The sequence below is a fragment of the Fimicolochytrium jonesii genome (genome assembly GCF_025526975.1).
Source record: "Fimicolochytrium jonesii strain JEL569 chromosome Unknown EV422scaffold_3, whole genome shotgun sequence".
NCBI classification, from domain to species: Eukaryota; Fungi; Chytridiomycota; class Chytridiomycetes; order Spizellomycetales; family Powellomycetaceae; genus Fimicolochytrium; species Fimicolochytrium jonesii.
The window spans coordinates 1-18,016 of NW_026515670.1; the positions used below are offsets into that span (position 1 = coordinate 1).

An 18,016-nucleotide genomic window follows, 5' to 3' on the forward strand; every position below is an offset into this window, starting at 1 on the left:
CCCTAAGTCCCTAGGGTTCCAGGCAACCCAAAAATAAAACCCAACCCAGGGGGTCTTGTAACCCTAACCCTAACCCTAACCCTAACCCTAACCCTAACCCTGTCGGCAATCGACCGTCGCGCGCGGCGTCTCCCAGCACGTCCATCGCGTCCTCTTCGGCAACATCTGCCGCATCCAAGACGGAACCGGCTCGCTTGAGAATAGCCGAACGAGAGCAATGCGTGTCTAGTGACGGTCAAACCGAGGAGGATTTGCTGTTGCGGGTGCGGGCTCTGGGGTTTGAGCTTCGCGATTACGACGCACCGAACAGCCTTGTTGGCGAAGCGGGCTGGGCGCATTTGGTTCGCAACCAGCTGTTCGTCCGGATCCACTACGGTAAACTGTCGCCAGGGGCACAAACACTTCTTGGGCCGCTTGTTCTGCCGGAGGCCCATCCCGGCGGTACCCTGGTGGATGCCTCCTCCTTCACTCCGCAGGAGAAGACGACGGTGGGAAAGGCACTCGAGCGGATGGGATTACCATGGCCAAAGAAGCAGAGGACCGAACCGCTCTTCCAGTTCGTGTTTTTGAACATACTGGAGCATTTCTTTGGGGACGATATTGGCGTGACGGAGGAAAACAAGGTGCCGTACGCGTGCATGCCAGGGCACAGGCTGTGCATCCCCGACATCGCCGTCAATTGCCGCGGTGCTGCCCTGGACAGCGGCATAACCTTGGACGGCGAGGAGAAATACGTCCCTGCTACTGCGATCAGGGAGTGTAAGGGGGATATCGACCCTGCGGACGCCGAGCCTCAGTTGGCCATGTACCTGGGAGGTCATGCAGTAGTGCTGATGACTGCCGGTGTGCCCGCCAATCAGGTCCGTGTTGTTGGGTTTGCTTTGGCCAGTTGGCAAGTCGTTTTCGCAGCTGTGACGCTGCGGCCAAACCCCAACAATCCCGCCGCCACACAACTCGTTTACACCCGAGTATTGGACTTCGGCAGATTAGATCTCGAAAGTCCGTGGCAAGCGAACGCCGTTGCGCGTCTGCTGGTGGGCCTGGCTCGTTCGGGAAAAGAGCTAGACGATAAACTCAAGAAGCATGGTGCATTCTTGTTCCGTGCCGCGACAAATCATTTCGACAACGATGATGATGGACCGGACGACGGCGAGCACACCTCACCGTTGGCAGAGCCACGGCGTCACCACATTGGCAGTGACGCGACTCTGGACGCGACTATCTCTTCGTCGCCCTCTCAGGAGCAGCGGTCGAAGCATGCCGAGGTGTTGGAGTGGGTGGGCAACGTTGGAGTGGCGCTACCCGTGCCAAGGTCTCGTATCATACTCGCCCGCAGTCGCACCGATGGCGCTCCGGCGGCACTCTCTGGAGAGAGTGCCGGACAGTCCAACGCACACGACAGTCCAATGCACTTTTCCAGAAGTCGCCGGCCTGCCCGCACACCTGAAGAAGTACGGAAATTGATGGCAGGTCGTTGACTTTTCCGGATATCTGGCCACCGTACACTGTAGCTTTGTTGTTCTTAGAAATTAAAAAAGGTGCGTTGGACTGTCCGGCACTCTCTCCAGAGAGTGCCCGGCTTCACGCAGCGCGGGAAGTACCGGGTTGAGTATGATACGAGACCTTTGGCACGGGTAGACTAACTCCAGCAATTCCCATAATTCGTGTATGTACACCCCCAATCACGTTCGTTGCAAGAGATTCGATATTCGCACTCACCGATCAAGCTTCTATTCGCACTCATACTCTAATTGTAAGTGCCCCAGTTAGGGTTAGGGTTAGGATTAGGGTTAGTAACACCCAGCCCTACCGGCCTTCGGTTTGGGGTTTGAGGGGATGTTGAAGCGATACATCCCACATCTATATGCAACATGTTATCATACACATGTAACATATAATCTCTTCACAAAAAAGTGTCCTACGCCAGCGTGTTCTATATCTTCATTGTCCATCTATGTAAAAGGAAACTGAACGTTCATCAGAGTCTACGTCCTCAATCTAAGGGCCGGTGTGCAACCCATTTGCAGCCCGCTTGGTACCCTCCAAAAACCAACATGGTCATTTCATCACACCTTCCCCGCCAATGCATGATCCGTATCCGGCAGAAACACGCTAACGACCGCACAAACGATGAGGAACCCGCAGGACGTCCAGAGACAGACCCAGATCCCGCCTTGGTATTGGAAGAGCCAGCCGGAGAGAAGGGTGCCGACGAGGCGGCCCATCGCGTTTGCGCAGTCTATGAAATGGAGGGATTGGTGAGCTGAGGTTACGCAAAACATCAGAAGCTGAGGGAGATACCCGTAACTTACAATAAAACCCAACATTAATAGCAACCTTATCCTTCCCCGCATACGCGACAATCAAATACGAATGCATCGATGAGTTCACCGCAAAAAAGAAGGCAAACACGATCAAGAAGGCCGCTAATCCTATCAGCATGCCAGTGGAGCCTTCGCCGTAGGGTGTGTCGCGGAAGGCGGTGAGGAAGGACGCGAGGCCGATGGTTATGGTCAGCAGGGCAGCTGTCCAGGGGACTAGGAGTTTGCCTCTGATGTGAGGAAAACAAGTGTAAGAATGTCGGTTCCAGGGGCCTTCACCAAAGGAAATTCACGAACCTGCGTAATGGATAACACTTTAAAGGTTTCAGGATATATTCCGGCGTCGCCGTCTGGACCGCTCCATAAATCACGATCCAGACCGCCAAAAAGGCACCGGACGCCGTGAAGCTCCAATTGAACATGGCCCGAAGGTAGATAGGTAACACCACCTCGAACCATAAGTCCCTACTCCCGAAAAGGAACATGCGGGCTAAGGAAAGCATGTTGACTGCGTACCCCTTGTCGAAGATTTTACGCAATGTTAGGCGTCCGGCTGTTTTCGAGCGGCCCAGGTCGTGATCGAGGCGGAGGCAGCCCGGGATGACCAGGAGGCAGAAGATGGCCAGAACCAGTAAGGACGGCCATACACCTGCGTAGTTGAGTAGCGCAGCGCCTGCGAAGAATCCAAGACCCTTAATGGAGTTCTTAGCCCCTGTGAGCCAAGCGACGAGGCGGAACAAGGGCGAATGGGCAGCTGCTGCTCTTGTGTTTTCATCTTCGCTCTTCGTGACGAGTTTCGTGACGGATTTGCCAGCCAATTTGACCAAATCCTTAGCTACGCCCGCAAAGCATTGGGCGAATATGACGTAGCCTATAACTGCCCCGCGCGACCAGCCGTCTTCGTCGGCTCGGAGTAACGCGAAGAGAAGGCTGATTCCGACCAGTTGACAGGCCAAACCGCCCAGAATGCATAGTCTCAGTCCCCAGCGCGAGCCCATAATGCCGCCAAAGAGATTGGTGACTACGCCTAGTGCCTCATAAGAGGTAAACATCAGGGCTATTTCGAAGGGCTGCAATGGTTCTGATGTCAGGAAACGGTCCATATTTGCGCCCGGGCAAGCGACCATAGTCAAACCAACCTGATAACGCCTCTGGTATAGCCCGAACAGTACAATCATCCGCAACGCAGCGTCCGTAAAGGTGAATATCAGGTATCCGCTTGCACTGCGGGTGTGCATTCCGTCAGCCTTTTAGCCCAAACCCCGCTCTATCCTCCACGAAGCATCCCTTCCTATGTCTCACCCAATTCTCACATAATATAGAAGTTCCGCATAGGTGCCGGCATGGAAGCTGGTGGGGCTCCGCTTGCCCGCTCGTGCGGCTCCAGCTCCACCGCCACAATGCCCGCCTCGGTTTCATTTCCAGATATTGTTCCGTGGCTGCCGTTAAGCTCTACGTGCAGGTGAGAGGCAGTGAGAAAAAGTGAAACAAAGACAAAACAAAAGAACACGCAGTGAACTGCCCATTGGAGTAACCAACCTTGCGAAGACGAGGCCGCTGCGCCTACGTGCAGAGTGTCGTGCGTGACAGCCATGGGGCTGTTGAAGCTGTCCTATCTATGTCCGACTGCGAATTGTCGAACGTCGGGGAAGGTAAGTACTGGAAGTTCCATGGGCAGGGAAGGGGCAGCGAAGGAACGAAGGAGGGGAGCGCTGATGAAATCATCAAGTTCATCCAAGCGTGTTCTCCAGTGGTGACTTGCCCATTTCGACAGCGCGTAACTAGCAGCATGGCCGTGAACAATCTGCCTGGTTCCCTCTCCATAGGAATGCCCTGAGGAATGCCCTGAAAACGGCTCAGGCACAGGACCATGATTATATAGCCCCCAGTCCTGATGGAAGTCCATGTCGACCTGATGGAAGTCCTTGCAGGTAGTCTCCCAGTAAACACGTCGCTTTCCGAGCGCTTTATGAGCTTTTGGATCGTACTGCATTGTTCCACTCCTCAACGTTTCCACGGCTAACAGGGTGATGAAGCCCTAACCATGGCACAAGGTTACGCATCAAGCGTTGATGCGAAATTGACAGCGCTGGGCGACCGGCCCCAGACTCGCCGGCCCCCCGTCAACCACATGCGTATGACTTGCGTACAGCTTCTGTGAGGCGGTGGTGGCCGGTGACTTCTGCTCTCTTGGAAGCCGTCAGGAAAGATTTCATAGCGCGTTGAACCTAAGTTTTGTCTGCTACCTTACCTCGCCTGTACCTTACTGCCCTAGCCGTAAGACAAACTGTGGGAGACATGAATGGTAGGCTGGTAGCCTGCATTATTCGCTTAGAAAAGGATGTTCATACGGAGGAAGAAGTTTCTGGAAGTCCCCGAAATCCCGAAGAAGTTTCTGAAAATCCCCCCCCCCCCCCCCACCATCGCACGAAACTCGGTTGTGGGAACATCGGTTGCAGAGATATCTCGATCGATCAACCCAGAACTTGATTGTACGAGGAGTCGAATGGCTCCCTTGCTGAGGGAATGTGGATACCACGTGTTTATTGAGCTTCAGCGGTCAACCTGGGCTTGGTCGTGGAAGTTTGGAATAGCAGTAGAAGCATCGGACCATATGCGGATAGGGAATACCTACCCGTGTCGTTAGAGCGTTGAAGCCGGTGATGGGTTCGAGATCAGTATAAAAAGCGGACAGAGGCCGATCGGATCTCCGCCTTCACTAGCTCCCCGAAAACTCAATCCTCCAACCATGTCCTCCACCACCAACTCCACTCACCAGCTCCGCCTCGTTCTTGAACAGAATGGTCTGATCAACCTATTCGCCGTATCTTTTGCGTTCCTGCTATTCATCCGCAACCGCCGTGGCTTCCATGAGCGGCTCCTGCTCGCAACGTCCCTTGCCTCTTTTGTTGCTGACTGCTTGCTCGTTTTCACGAGCGTGCCGTATGAGGAGGTTATGGAGAGGTTGCCAAGTATCCGGGTAAGGACTTTCACCTTCATTTGGTTTGAATATCCTTATGTCCGTATATTCAAAGCCATATTCACTCCACCCCGTGCAGGTGATGACATTCATAGAAGTCATCGGTTGGTCCATCCGCGAGCTCGGCCTGACCCTCTACACCAACAAAATCGTCTCCGTTCTCGACGTCCGCAACGCGCAAACCCTCTACCACCGCGTCTTCCGTGGCCTCCTCGGCTTGCTGATCACCTGGCGTCTGATTGACATGTGCCTTCGAACAGCCGACCCGACGGCGATGAATACTCCAGGCAAGGTGGTCAAGACGGTCGACCCGATATATCTGGGGATGCTGTCGGTATTAGAATTGTGGTCGGCGGCATTCTTGATGCGGTTGACGATTGCTCATATGAGGGAGACGGATGCGAGTACGAATGTGAATGTGTTTTCGAAGCGAATTTTGTCGACGGGGGTGTTTAGAGTTGTGGCTACCAATCTGTGAGTGGCATATTTCGATGCTAAGATCATCCTATGATGCGTGAACTACGTTTTTCCTACCAGGTTCCCCGCCATCCGCCTGATAATGAACCAAACCATCAGCTCCTCCTTTAACTACGGCGCGGACGCCAGCTCGATAATCTACTACCTGCAAGTGTCGATGAACCTGATGTACCTGATTGATCTCGTGATGGTCAAAATGGACTCGGAGTCCATTTTCCGGCCACCGCGAACGCAGGTGTCGAGTGGGAATCAGATGCGTACGGCTGCGGGATCGGTCAAGAAGGGGGATCGGTCGGATGTGAAGAATGTGGGGAAGACGGAAATTGGGAGTGGGGAGAAGGGGGTGAGAGTGGCGGTTGTTACTGCTAGGTTGGGTGCGTCGGAGATTGTATGAACCCAACGCTGTGCTTCAACTCCATTCCCTTTGGTCAATGCTCTACGAATGTTCCATGCGAACTGACAGTATCCGACAGCGCGCCGAAAGAGCCGCCTGTCAGTGGACTTTTGTGGAGATGAACTGATTTTGTGCGTGCTCTCCAATATACGACTATACGACTATCCGACCCCCAGCTGTTGTGGAGACGCATTGCTCTTTTGGCAAGGGATGTGAAGTTTGCTCCAGAACCAGTAATCTTTCTTCGCGAAATAGCAACCACCTAAAGCCGCAAGCAGACGAATCTCTCACACCAAAATGCCATCCAAAGAGCCTATTCCGCCGCACCAAACCGGCGTCGAGTGTCCCTCCTCCTCCGCTGAGGTCCCACAAGAAACCCGCGGCTCACCCTCCTTCCCCGACGCAGACATCGAGATCCAAATCGGCAGCACCGTCTTCGCCGTGCACAAAATCTACCTCTCTCACAACTCAAAGTACTTCCAAAGCATGCTCAACGGGCCGTGGAAGAGCGTGCAGGTTGCTGAGAGCGGTTTGCCGCGACTAACACTTGAGGAACCTGTCACCCTGGAATGCTTTGCGTGGTTCCTCAACGCTATATACTATCCGTATAAGCACGGGATTGGCTGTACGGAGGATCTTCGGTGGTTATTCAAGCTTTTTGAGCTTTGCGATTATTTGCTTGCGGAGGATCTGTCCAAAGAGGTGGTTCGACGCATCAAAGCCAGACGCATGGCAGTTCATATTACCTTCGAGAATGTCCGTGTCCTGCTGAAAAAGGCTGATGACATAAGATACAAGGACGCGGATTTGAGGGAGAAGTGTCGGGAGTTTCTGTTGATGAACCTTCGAGGAAGTAGGTGCAAGCTCCTGTTCACACCCAACAAGCTGGAACCTTATAAAATCATGCATTTCAAACAGCGGCGCGGATTCCCGGAATCCATCCTTACCCATCAACCCATCAAAGGTGCTGCAGGACAACATGGCTGAGGCCGCGTACCTAGCCGAGCAACACGGCTTCCAAGACCTTCTGACGACGGAGATGCTCGGATCTTTGCAGAGGCCTCTTGGTCAATTCCTGAGGGAGTTCGCATTGCAGGCGCTTCAAGTTAATCCTTATTACCAGCGGTTGTCAACAGACTCGCAGATGCTGCTCGTTGCAAAGTGGGGCCCGAAAAGTCGGGATCGTCGGTTTACGTGCGATACGGTTGAGTAGGGGTTATTGTGGGTGGAATCGACGTACTAGCATAGTGAGATCCTTTTGCAGATGTAGGAAATGAGAACACGGTGTAAAGTAGGAATCAAGGGAGCAGAGGGGTGTCGCTCGTTTATGTGGAGGATGAACCGGTTGATTTTGGAGAAGTTTTCGAGCCGTGGAATCTTCAGCGAAGAAAGGGCTTACAATGGAGTCTGTATTTCCCAGATGAAACAACTTGGTGGTGCTATCTTGATCAATGTTCTATACGAATGTCAATGAACATCCTACGAGAATATGTGCTGCTGCCACCGGCTCCACCCCGCAAGAGAAGTTGGTCTGTCATCTGTCAGGTCATCACCAGATACAGTCAATTCAGACAATGTTCCTCCTCCTCTTCTCATCCCCGTTCCTCGATTTGCCAGCCTCCGGAGCATCCGAGCGCGAAGGCGAGTCGTCAATCGGCACGCTCACCAAATCATCAGGACCTGCAACCTGCTGTCCCTTAACCACAGCCTGCTCCGCGTCGGCCGTCGCCGCCGTAGTCTCATCGTGCTCAACGGCCGCTCTGACCGGAGCTGCCGGGACAGCCGCAACGAGCGCCGGCATGGAAAGGGTACTAGCAGCCGCCCTGCCCTTTCTTGCGGCCGCACCGCGTTTGTAGAACATGGCGCCGCCGACAATGACGGCCCCGAGCGCAACACCTCCAACGGCAATACCCGCTGTGGCCGGGACTGCCAGCTTAGTGGTTTCAACGGTTGTGGTAGTTCCGCCGCCGCTGCCGAGGCCGGATAACACGTTTCCGGCTCCGGGGATGTCACCCGCTGCGATGGTAGTTGTGCCGGCACCCGTGACCGTAGTCGTCGCTAAGGCAATTGTGCTCGTAATGGTCTGTGTGAGTGAGACTGTAGAGGGCGAAAGCGTGCTAGTGACCGTGACAGTCGAGGGCGGTACGGTGCTAATAATGGTCTTTGTAATTGTGGACGGCGGAACGGTGCTAGTGCTCACCTCTGTCTTTGTAATTGTGGACGGCGGAACGGTGCTAGTGCTCACCTCCGTGACTGTGGTAACGGTCAATTCCGTGACAGTTACCGGCGGGATGGTGGTCGTAGTTGAATCCGTAACCGAGACCGTCGAGGGCGGTGCTGTGGTCGTGGTGGTGTCCGTAACCGAGACCGTCGAGGGCGGAGCTGTGGTCGTGGTGGTGTCTGTAACAGAGACCGTCGAGGGCGGAGCTGTGGTCGTGGTGGTGTCCGTGACCCAAATACTAGATGGCGGAAGGGTGCTCGTGGTGGTCTGCGTAACCGAAACCGTAGACGGCGGAATAGTGCTCGTAGTGGTCTGCGTAACCGACCGGGTAGTTGTGGTTGTGCTGACCACCGTAACCGAGATCGTGGACGGGTACGCCGTGCTCGAAACGGTGGAAGTGTACGGAGTGGTCCCGTTGGCCGCGTCAAAGAACTTCCAAATTCTCGTGTCGAGGCCGAAAAGAGCAGGGCCCGACGATTGCGACACGGGCGATCTGTTATCACGCAGATGGCCGCTGATGTAGACGATCGGGCCGATGGCGGCGCATGACCATTGGTCCAGTCGCGGGAAGAAGGCCTGGTCCGATACCGAGGGTGTCAGGTTTGTCCATGAGGAGCCTGACGGCGTGTCCAGCATATACAGGTCGTCGTAAAAAATCGATGATCCATATCTGCCGCCGAAGTAAATCAAGCTGCTCCCAACTGATATGGCGCTCGTCAAGATACAGGCTAGACGGTACAATTTTCAAAGGAACAATCTTCTTACCACTGGTCAAGCAGCCACCTTCGCGAGCAGATGGAGCCCCAGGCAGGTTTCTGGACTGCCAACTCGCTCCCTCCGGTGACGCGGTCCATCTTTGCAAGCTGTTGGTGAAGGTGTCGAGAAAACCCCCGAAGTGATACTAAGAGAGCACCCCGTTAAGATACAGGCCAGACGGTACCTTCATCAGAAGTATACCCATCTCACCATATCATTGCCAACCAGTGCTCCCGGCGAGCGATTGACTTCATACAGGAACGACGGCAGCCGAGTCCACGCTCCGCTTGACGGAGTGTACTTCCAAAAGTCGCTGAGTTTCCTGTTGTTACCTAGGTAGTTGTAACCGCCACCATAGTATAGCGTTGAACTGGTGCCGACCATGGTCGGGTAGAGCACTGCCGTCGGCGCTCCGCTCATAGACGTCCAGGTGCCGCTGACGAGATCATACCTCCACCTGAAATGCAATCAGTTTCGGCCTATATTCGCAGCATCGAAGCGGACAATTACTGTACCATCCACGAGTATTCAGCGCGGCAACGACATAAAGTGCGTCGCCTGCCACGACCGCTGTGGCCGCGTCATGATTCTCACCCGTGAATGGCGCATTACCGTTGGGACTCAGGACGTTCCAGCTGCGGGCAGCGGGATCGAAGAGCCAAACCGAATTGGTATTGGCGCCATTATCCACGACGCCCTTTGCGCCGTACAGAACGACCTTGCCGTTCCATACGCTAATTTCGACCGAACCGAATTGGAGAGGCTCCGTTGTGGCCATCTTCCGATAAACTGCGGGATTGCCGAGGAGGAGGAAGACGCTGAAATCTCTCTCCACGGAAGCTATAAGGAGAGATACAACTTGCAGCGGCGAAATGAACTACTCGTTTTATTTATACAACGCAAACATAGGAGGCGCTCAGCCAAGGACATTTGGAGTAGGGATCAATGGCTTTGAACGATGAAGTTGAAAGATGATGTTGCTGGGAATGCATTAATATTAACCATAAGGGTTTTAGGTCGATATGAAGGGGTTTAGGTCGAGTTTATCGCGGCCTTTGTTGTGTCTGTCAATGCACAAGCCAATGCCGTCAGACGCGCTGTCGATTTTCTTCGATGACTCATGGCTTTTCGAATCATGGAACAGGCTGTCGATTTTTTGACCTTTCCCCACACTTTTGCGGCAGTCGGGTTGCCTTCTCCTCTGCCCGCTGAAGCTAGTCCTAGGTGCAGGTATCCAGCTTACAAACACCCAGGTTGCCCGTATTCCCGACATATTTCAGCGAGCCCAGAACATGAGCATGGTCGGTAGCTCTCGCCGGAGTGGAACACGCGAAAAACACCCCCCAACCATGCTGGTGTCAACACCAGCAGACACCGCTGAAGCGCCGGAACAGCAGCATCCCGAGGGTCTCAAGATCGGCAAGCACCAGTTCTCGGACGCTTCGGTCGAGCTAGAGATCGAAGATACCCTGTTTGCCGTTCACAAGAGCGTACTTGCGTACAACAGTACGTTTTTCGCCGATATGTTCAGCGGAAAGTGGAAGGAGGGAGGTACCGCTCAGCAGCCCGTCGACAAACCTCCCCGAGTCAAGCTGGGGGGTATCAAAGCCCATGCTTTTGCGATGTTTCTCGATGTCATTTATGATCCATACCGACACGACGAGGTTTGGCTCGACCTCAACAACCTGCTGGCCTTGTCGGACGTTTGTGACTACCTCCACTGCGACTTAATTAACGAGCAGATAAAGCTTCATATCGAGGACGAGTTTGAAATCACTTGGAACAACGTCGAAGACATTCTGTCGAGATGCAACCCGCTCATCGAGAACCAAGGAGTGTTGCGGACAGAATGCGAGCACTGGCTCTGTGGGGTTGACGAAACGAAGACCATGCAAGCACTCTTCTTGGCAGAGAAGCACAACCTCAGCATTGTCCTGGATCTGAGCGCTGATCCCCTGGGTGCACGGGTGCCGCAGTTTCCTTATAAATCTGAACATTTCAAGCTGCTTTCGGCAGAGCTTCGCGAACGTGTTCTGTTGACCGTGCTCAAGAAATATGACCCTGACGAGATGATCAGTGAGGCTCAACCACCTACGCACTTTGATTATCAATACGAATGGTAGGTCGAGGAAGGAGGACATTTTCTCCGTCAAAATTGTGGCCACTAACCTTTTGAAAGGGAAGAGCAGCGCCGTCGCGAGCAAGGCGCGAGACACCCAGCCACTGAGAACTTCCGCGGGTTTGCCTGCCGAATCGCCCACAGGCTTCGCAACCGGCAACCTGCTGTCCAGCCCCGCCCGCCATCAAGGGAGTCGTCATACACAAACAGCGAGCCAGCCGCGCTGAGCGAACTGAGCGATCAAGAGGTTTAGCGACGGCGCGCTCGGTCCTATCATCGTTTTTGTAGATTTCCGCAATTGATGTTGTAAGAAGCCAGATTAGTAGCACTCCCCTGCTCATACGCTCTGCGGCAAAAAGTTATGCTATGTGTACTATTCCAAATAGCGCTGGTAAAAAATGTACTTAGGCATTGCGAGTTGCGAAAGCCAGTCAAAATGTGAAAATCCGAGAATCCGAATTTTCGAGCTGGTTTGCGAAGACTATATTGCGCTTAACCTTGTTTGGCACGAGCGAATCATGACATGACCATTTTCCACCGACCTTCTGGATCTAGCGCATGGGCAGAACCGCCACCGGGTCACCAGCCGCCGTCCACGTAATAAAAAACTAGACGCAAGCTTCTTCGCGGAGATTATTCGCTGGGGCCCTTTCCTGAACCCGGTATTTTCGGGGGCTGCTTACTTCTGGTTTGCGGTGCGAGCGCTGCTTTTGACTTGAGGGGGCGTTTTCGTGCACGAGCTTCTGTAGGCGTGTACGTTTACAGTCAGAGCATACCAGTTTTCCCACATTTGCTTCTTGCGAGCTACTTGGACGCTCGATTCCTTGTTTTTCCTGAGTTCCCGAACGAAAGGACGAACATTTACTTCACGACACCTCAACAATACAGAAATTGTCGTTTGCTTGGCATCACGCGTAAGAATACGCACATCACGTACCCACCGCATCTACAAAAACACCCGCCGCAATGCCAAAAGCCAAAGCAGCGCCACCGCCGCCTCCTCCCCCGCCAACGACCGAACATGTCGCGTCGGCTACGGCCTCGTCGTCATCCCTACTCTACCGACCACGCAGCACGCCGGACCTTCAAACCGAACGCGCGCTGGTCGATGTAGATCCCATTGCGGTCATCCGTGCCTTGCGATCCAAGATCCGCGAGAGCACCAGCACACATAATCTAGAGATGGACGAGCTGGATGCGAATCTGGCAGCTGAGAGGGAGAGGAATAAGGCGGAGAGGGATAAGACGCGGGATAGGATATTGAAGGCGAGCGCGTCGACGATTGGGAGGGCTGCGGCGAGAAGGAGGCCTACGATTTCGTTGCAGGAGCCACCACCGGAGTTGGCGAGGAAAAACTCGTTTTTTGCGGTCGGCGGGCAGCCGATTAATGCTGGGGGTTCAGTTGCTGGGTCGGGTGCGGGTGCGGATGGAAAGAGCCGGGATGTATTGCGGGCTTTTGCGAACGTGGAGAAGATCTCAACGACGAACACCAATGCTATCGATGGGTCGTCGGCGGCGCCGCCACCCTCGCCATTACCAAAGGGAAGCGTTGTCATCGATGAATCCGATGACCTACTCCTGCCAGTGGTCGGCGCGCAAATGGAGAAATTGAGGAGATGGCAGCACGACAGTCAGCAACGGTTGAAGCAGCGCGAAAGGGAGAGGGAGAGCAATCGACAATTGTTGGCGAATGAGCGAAAGCGGGATCGACGGCTAGCGCAGTTTGCTGGACAAGGGTCGTCGACGGTCGCATCCCGGACGGGGACTATGAGGAAACGCATGGTAAGTGGACGAGTTTGGCGTGAACATGTAGCGTAGACTGGGAGGATGGAGCGGGGACGGAGCAGGAGGGCCGATGTCTGGCGGATGGGAGGGAATGTGGAGACTTTCGACGGCCAGACAACAAGCGAAAGAACGAAGGACGATGCAGATGCAAGTCCGTCCGTATTGACGGTTCACCACGTTGTTGTCGATTCGGAGCGGAAAAGGGGACGTTCACGCTGTCGAGTTCCTTGCGATTCGAAATCGAGGGCCAACTTGCGATTCAAACGGCCCCACCGCCCACCGACGACGAAATGTCTCACAGCAAAACCGGTCATATCCGCATTCTTCCATCCCGCTTTCCCCACGCCGACGCCATCACCGTACTACTCTCTCCACAAGGAGCGAACTGTGAGCGCTCCTTCGACCTCCTCCGCCGCAAGTCACTCTTACGAACAACTCAGACACAAGCCTCACATTATCCGCGAGCACTCCCCGAACTTCGGACGTCACAAACAACGGCTTTCTTCACAAAGCCAACATCGTTGTTCGCATACAGCTAACCCAAGCTCTTTGGGATATAATACCGCCGAGACCTCCTGAACTCGAAAACGTCACTGGGCATTTCCCGCCTGCCGACCGCTCTCAGAGGGACAGACCACTCACAAACATCCACTCCGCCTGAGCCAATCCGCAAGCGTCGTTTCGACAACGATAGCAGAGCCTGCCATTCCCAATTCAAGAAAGCTCTACGTACTCAGCTTCCGGTTCCAAGTCGTCAACAGCAAAGATCCCTCATTCACGGCGCGCAGGATTTTGACCGTCTTCCACCGTTGTCTACCTGGGGATTCTAGCCCCTCCCTGAGGGTGACAATTGGCTCTCCCTGCACCTCGTAAAGCCTCCGCTCCAAAGCAGGTGGAACCGCAAACTCACTTATTGGTGTGCGCCTGCGGGAGGGACTCACGAATGCCTCCGAGAGAATCCTCGGCAGTTGAGACACTCCGCACCTCGAGCCTCAATTCTGGCGATCACCATTCCGAATGGCGCCTGTTGACGCTTGCCTCCTATATGGAGGGCCAACCGGCTGGGGGAAAACAACGTGGGGGGAGGCCCGTGAGCCACCGGTGATACCAAGAGAAACCGAACGTCTTTTGGAAGCTGCGGACGACGACGAGAGCTCTGGCTGGGACGAGATCGACATGGCGCCTGGGGACGTTAGCGACTTGCAGGAGGGAGGGGTCGAGGGGGAAGGAATAGGCGTTGACAGCTGCATGCCGTCACTAGGGCTGAGAAACCCTCTTTCGCTCTCCATAGACTGGTTCAAACTAATGGTTCCATCTTCTGTTTCCACGTTCTTCACTCCCTCGCGTTTCCCGTTTATGTTCTCGTCTCGTTCTCGACGTGCGCAATCAACTCCCATCGTCCCCCGTCATTCTTTCGCCGTGTTGCAGACGAAGAAGCGAGACGCAAAATTCGTCCTTCAGACCGCCGAATTCTATGGAGCCGACTTCTCGGCCCCCGTTGAAAACGCAGCAGTAGTCGAGATTCATCAGCATAGCAAACCTCTGGACGATGCCCAGCTTTTCGAGCAGGAACAAACTCGCGCCGTGCAGGGAGATGTGTTCATCAACGCCCTGAGCAACGTTGCGCACAGCAGGATACATCCGGAAGATACCCAAACCCAGTTTCCCACGGCCTTAGCAGAGCCATCGATCCCGATACCCCCACCATTCCCACTCTCCCAAATCACGGAGGCAGATAAGCAATTCACAAAATCCGTTATCCGCGAGACGATACCTTCGATCGATTACTCCGATGTCTTTCCCGATGATATTGCAACGAGGCCTGGCATCACCGTATTTCGCATCGAATCGCTCAAACCTGTCATTATCGGCAAATCGAAGGTTGGCAAATTCTGCGTCGGAGACTGCTACATCATTTTGCAGAACACGCCAAGGACCGGAGGTGTGAATGCGAGCCTAGAAGGCGAGGGCATGGACCACAAATTGTGGGTTTGGATTGGCATGGAAGCAGAGGTGGATAAGCGCTTTTGTGTAGCACTTTACGGAGCTGGCCTGCGGAATTGGGTTCACGCGAGCGGGTCGGTGGATCGGGAGACGTCGGGAGATGAGTCGCCAGAGTTCATGGCGCTCTTTGGAGGGCGGTTTTCCGTCGACGATGACGTGGCGGATGCTGCGGAGAGCGGGCTGTTTGTGGCGGAGAAGAAGAGATACCCACTTCGCCTGTACATGCTTTGCGGGAATAAGGAGATTAAACTTCGCCTGGTAAGTGAACCGGAGAGACGCTCATGTTGACTTGAGTTCACTATTTAACTTCTTTCGCAGATGGACCCAGCATTCTGGTCGCTCAAAACAACCGCAGTCTTTTTACTCGACTGGGGTCTCGAGATCTATCAATGGAACGGCGGCGCAGCCAGTCTCAACCAAAAAGCGAAATGCCGCATGCTCACCGAACGCATCAACCGCTCCGAACGCCAGGGCAGGGCAGAAGTCTACGAGATCAACGAATGGGACGAGCCAGCGCGATTTTGGGAGTTGCTGGGAGGGCAGCGAACTGTCCAGGACGCTATCGAAGACCATGAGAATGACCCGAGTTCTGATGAGGCGTTGTTCATGAGTATCGCTATGGCTCCCGCGACATTATACCGCGCCTTTGTCGAATTGGCAGATGATGTGCAGGGGCATGTTGTGTCGGTGGGGGCGTTGTCGAGGGCGATGTTGAGCTCCGATGGGGCGTATGTTTTGGACGTGGGAGTGGAGTTGTTTGTGTGGATTGGAAAGGCGGCTTCCATGGACTTGCGACCAATGGCGACCGAGCTACTTGCGGTATGTATTTTTTTCTTCCACGCGTTGTTTCACTGGCGCCCGTACTGACTTGCCGTTTGCAGAGAATCGTCCCACTGAAAAAGAGACCATCATGGATCGGCTTACATAAACTAATGGAAGATCATGAGGCGGAGGTTTTCAAGCTGCGATTCTCAGACTGGGACGCCCCAGCGAACGAAGTCAACTGGGAAGAGATCAAAGACCCATTCGCAGGCCGCGGCAAATCACCTATGAAAGTCGCTAGCGGAATCAGGGTGGATGTCAGGGCTCTGTACGCTCCACCTCCAGCGCCTGATGGACCCCATGTTTCTTCGGTCGAAGACACTCTCGCTCATGCGAACGGACTTCTGAAGACGTTTTCAGCGTTTCTCTACCAAAAGGGCCGCTTTGTTCAATTACCAGAACAGGAGCATGGTCACTTTTACACGGACGACGCCTACGTATTCCTTTGTGTGTATCGGCTGGAAGAAGAGAAAGAGATGCAGCGGCGCGAGGAGTGGGAGAAGCGGAGAATCGAGCGGACGAAACAGGGTATCCGCGTGGGATCTTCCGTCCGCGCGAAAGAGATCGAACGCCAGTTCAGAGATCCCGCGACTGGCGCGAGGTCTCCAGCCACATCCGAGTCGAGTCCCCGTCGGACATCAACACCCATTTCGAAACAACCTGGGCCTCTACTCCCGCCGGCACAGCGCAACGGTCTTTCCGAATCCGGACAGCGCTTACGAGCCCCCACTCCGTCAGAGGATGACGATGAAGGGTACGACGGCCGCCATGATCGTGAAGATGACGAGACGCGTTCGCGAGTCAGTAGTGTCCAGGAAGACGACACGGACAGCGAGGCTCCCGCGCCGTCCCTGGAATGTGTCGTCTATTTCTGGCAAGGCCGGTTAGCGAGCCCGCTGGCATACTCGACCTTCAAGTTCAGAACGCAGCAGGAACTGGAGGATCTTGTCTTGGATATGTACGGGTGTCCCGTCAAAGTGGCGTATCTGGAGCAGGGCAAGGAGCCGATCGCGCTTTTGGCTCATTTTGGAAACAATATTGTTCTGCATCGGGGTAGTCGCGCTGCGGCTTTGGCTGCGAAAAGGCCTGGTAATGGAGCCCGGGGCAAGTCCCGGCCGGCGAATGGCGGCGAGAAAGCGGATAGCCCACGGTCCACCATGTACCACATTCGCGTAGATGCACGGTATAAGACGACGAGAGCTGTGGAAGTCCTACCTCGCAAAGCAAGCATGGTCAGTCGAGACTGCTACTACCTGCATTCCACGTCGCCAGATGTGCCGAGTTATCTGTGGCGCGGAAAAGGGTGTAGCAAAGACGAGTGGCGGAGAGCGGAAGCCATCGTGCCGAAGATCCTAGCGGTGATCGACGGGAAACCGGACGCTCTCCCGACAGATCAGAACCCGGCCGATATCCCCGCCCTCACGATAACTTCCCCTCCCGTCCCCGTTGGTCAAAGCATCGAACCACCGCAGTTTTTCGACCTCCTGATACCCCCGCACGCCGCCAACTACCAAACCGGCACCGAATACTACTACGTGCCCGCTCCACGCTTCCTACGCTGCTCATGCGCGCAGGGTTTCTTTAGCGTCGAAGAAATCTCTCACTGGCAGCAAATCGATCTCCATTCTGACGCGTGCGTGATTCTGGATCCAGGTGCACCTCGGAAACTGTGGGTGTGGGTCGGCAACGGCGCGTCGGATGTTGTGCGGAAGCTCTGTCGGAAGAGTGTGGAGGTGTGGCTGGATCGGTTGGACGATGGACGGGTGTGTGGGCGCGTGCCAGGGATATTCGGCCCAGCGCTCAATCCGCGTTTACAACAACTTCAGCAGTCGCAAGTAACGCCGCATCAGAGACATTTGTATCGTGGCCCGACGACAAGGGCGCGTGGACCTGAAGCCGGCGCGCTGAGGAGGAGTAGTGGGAATCTGACGTCCGCGAGTTCAGGAAGCCGGGAACTTCAAAAGCCAGGGCCTACAACGGCCCTGAGTGGCCCGCATGAGGCGGATGACTGGAGGGAGGTGACGGAGCCGAATTCGTTGGGTTCGTCCTTTACGTCGCTCACCGATCTTGCATCTGTTGCATCCGCTGCCATGCGGAAACAGCGCGCCGAAAAGGCCGCGCGTCGCGCCATCACCGC

General features: G+C 54.7%; 7 protein-coding genes across 7 annotated transcripts; 5 read left to right on the plus strand and 2 right to left on the minus strand.

The window, feature by feature from the left end:
* Nucleotides 1-217: 217 nt before the first annotated feature.
* On the plus strand, nt 218-1,478 carry EV422DRAFT_605045 (uncharacterized protein; the record flags this gene model as incomplete). Its single annotated transcript, XM_053073770.1, has 2 exons — nt 218-228; nt 311-1,478. The coding sequence occupies 2 exons, from the start codon at nt 218-220 to the stop codon at nt 1,476-1,478; spliced, it is 1,179 nt and encodes a 392-aa protein (XP_052928475.1).
* A 300-nt stretch (nt 1,479-1,778) lies between these two features.
* Nucleotides 1,779-4,148, minus strand: EV422DRAFT_233037 (major facilitator superfamily domain-containing protein). Its single transcript, XM_053065567.1, has 6 exons — nt 3,861-4,148; nt 3,635-3,773; nt 3,461-3,545; nt 2,619-3,391; nt 2,313-2,551; nt 1,779-2,239 (listed from the first exon to the last, which is right to left on the minus strand). The coding sequence occupies exons 1-6, from the start codon at nt 3,913-3,915 to the stop codon at nt 2,067-2,069; spliced, it is 1,464 nt and encodes a 487-aa protein (XP_052928476.1). The 5' UTR covers nt 3,916-4,148; the 3' UTR covers nt 1,779-2,066.
* Nucleotides 4,149-4,725: 577 nt separating this feature from the next.
* EV422DRAFT_516150 (uncharacterized protein) lies at nt 4,726-6,334 on the plus strand. Its single transcript, XM_053069363.1, has 3 exons — nt 4,726-5,301; nt 5,381-5,775; nt 5,839-6,334. Exons 1-3 carry the CDS (start codon nt 5,071-5,073, stop codon nt 6,170-6,172), a joined length of 960 nt encoding a protein of 319 aa, XP_052928477.1. The 5' UTR covers nt 4,726-5,070; the 3' UTR covers nt 6,173-6,334.
* Nucleotides 6,335-6,410: 76 nt separating this feature from the next.
* Nucleotides 6,411-7,385, plus strand: EV422DRAFT_605046 (uncharacterized protein; the record flags this gene model as incomplete). The annotated part of the gene is made up of 2 exons (XM_053073771.1): nt 6,411-7,029; nt 7,091-7,385. The coding sequence occupies exons 1-2, from the start codon at nt 6,470-6,472 to the stop codon at nt 7,383-7,385; spliced, it is 855 nt and encodes a 284-aa protein (XP_052928478.1). The 5' UTR covers nt 6,411-6,469.
* Nucleotides 7,386-7,739: 354 nt separating this feature from the next.
* EV422DRAFT_617256 (uncharacterized protein) lies at nt 7,740-10,252 on the minus strand (the record flags this gene model as incomplete). Its single annotated transcript, XM_053074000.1, has 4 exons — nt 9,665-10,252; nt 9,360-9,606; nt 9,159-9,294; nt 7,740-9,094 (listed from the first exon to the last, which is right to left on the minus strand). The coding sequence occupies exons 1-4, from the start codon at nt 9,925-9,927 to the stop codon at nt 7,740-7,742; spliced, it is 2,001 nt and encodes a 666-aa protein (XP_052928479.1). The 5' UTR covers nt 9,928-10,252.
* A 5-nt stretch (nt 10,253-10,257) lies between these two features.
* EV422DRAFT_233105 (uncharacterized protein) lies at nt 10,258-11,531 on the plus strand. The gene is made up of 2 exons (XM_053065568.1): nt 10,258-11,268; nt 11,329-11,531. Exons 1-2 carry the CDS (start codon nt 10,442-10,444, stop codon nt 11,519-11,521), a joined length of 1,020 nt encoding a protein of 339 aa, XP_052928480.1. The 5' UTR covers nt 10,258-10,441; the 3' UTR covers nt 11,522-11,531.
* A 2,878-nt stretch (nt 11,532-14,409) lies between these two features.
* EV422DRAFT_492631 (uncharacterized protein) lies at nt 14,410-16,037 on the plus strand (the record flags this gene model as incomplete). Its single annotated transcript, XM_053067616.1, has 3 exons — nt 14,410-15,315; nt 15,376-15,876; nt 15,939-16,037. Coding segments are annotated over 3 exons (1,506 nt in total), but the record flags the coding sequence as incomplete, so codon positions are not given.
* Between the last annotated feature and the right edge of the window lie 1,979 nt (nt 16,038-18,016).

Excerpts from the sequence above, each read along its gene's own strand:
- EV422DRAFT_233037 (XM_053065567.1), bottom strand. The coding sequence starts at position 3,915 with ATGGCTGTCACGCACGACACTCTGCACGTAGGCGCAGCGGCCTCGTCT. Across the intron at positions 2,552-2,618 it reads AAGTGTTATCCATTACGCAG|AGGCAAACTCCTAGTCCCCT; the intron begins GTTCGTGAATTT and ends TCCTCACATCAG. Across the intron at positions 2,240-2,312 it reads TATTAATGTTGGGTTTTATT|ACTGCGCAAACGCGATGGGC; the intron begins GTAAGTTACGGG and ends TCCATTTCATAG.
- EV422DRAFT_516150 (XM_053069363.1), top strand. The coding sequence starts at position 5,071 with ATGTCCTCCACCACCAACTCCACTCACCAGCTCCGCCTCGTTCTTGAA. Across the intron at positions 5,302-5,380 it reads AGAGGTTGCCAAGTATCCGG|GTGATGACATTCATAGAAGT; the intron begins GTAAGGACTTTC and ends CACCCCGTGCAG. Across the intron at positions 5,776-5,838 it reads AGAGTTGTGGCTACCAATCT|GTTCCCCGCCATCCGCCTGA; the intron begins GTGAGTGGCATA and ends TTTTCCTACCAG.
- EV422DRAFT_233105 (XM_053065568.1), top strand. The coding sequence starts at position 10,442 with ATGAGCATGGTCGGTAGCTCTCGCCGGAGTGGAACACGCGAAAAACAC. Across the intron at positions 11,269-11,328 it reads TTTGATTATCAATACGAATG|GGAAGAGCAGCGCCGTCGCG; the intron begins GTAGGTCGAGGA and ends ACCTTTTGAAAG.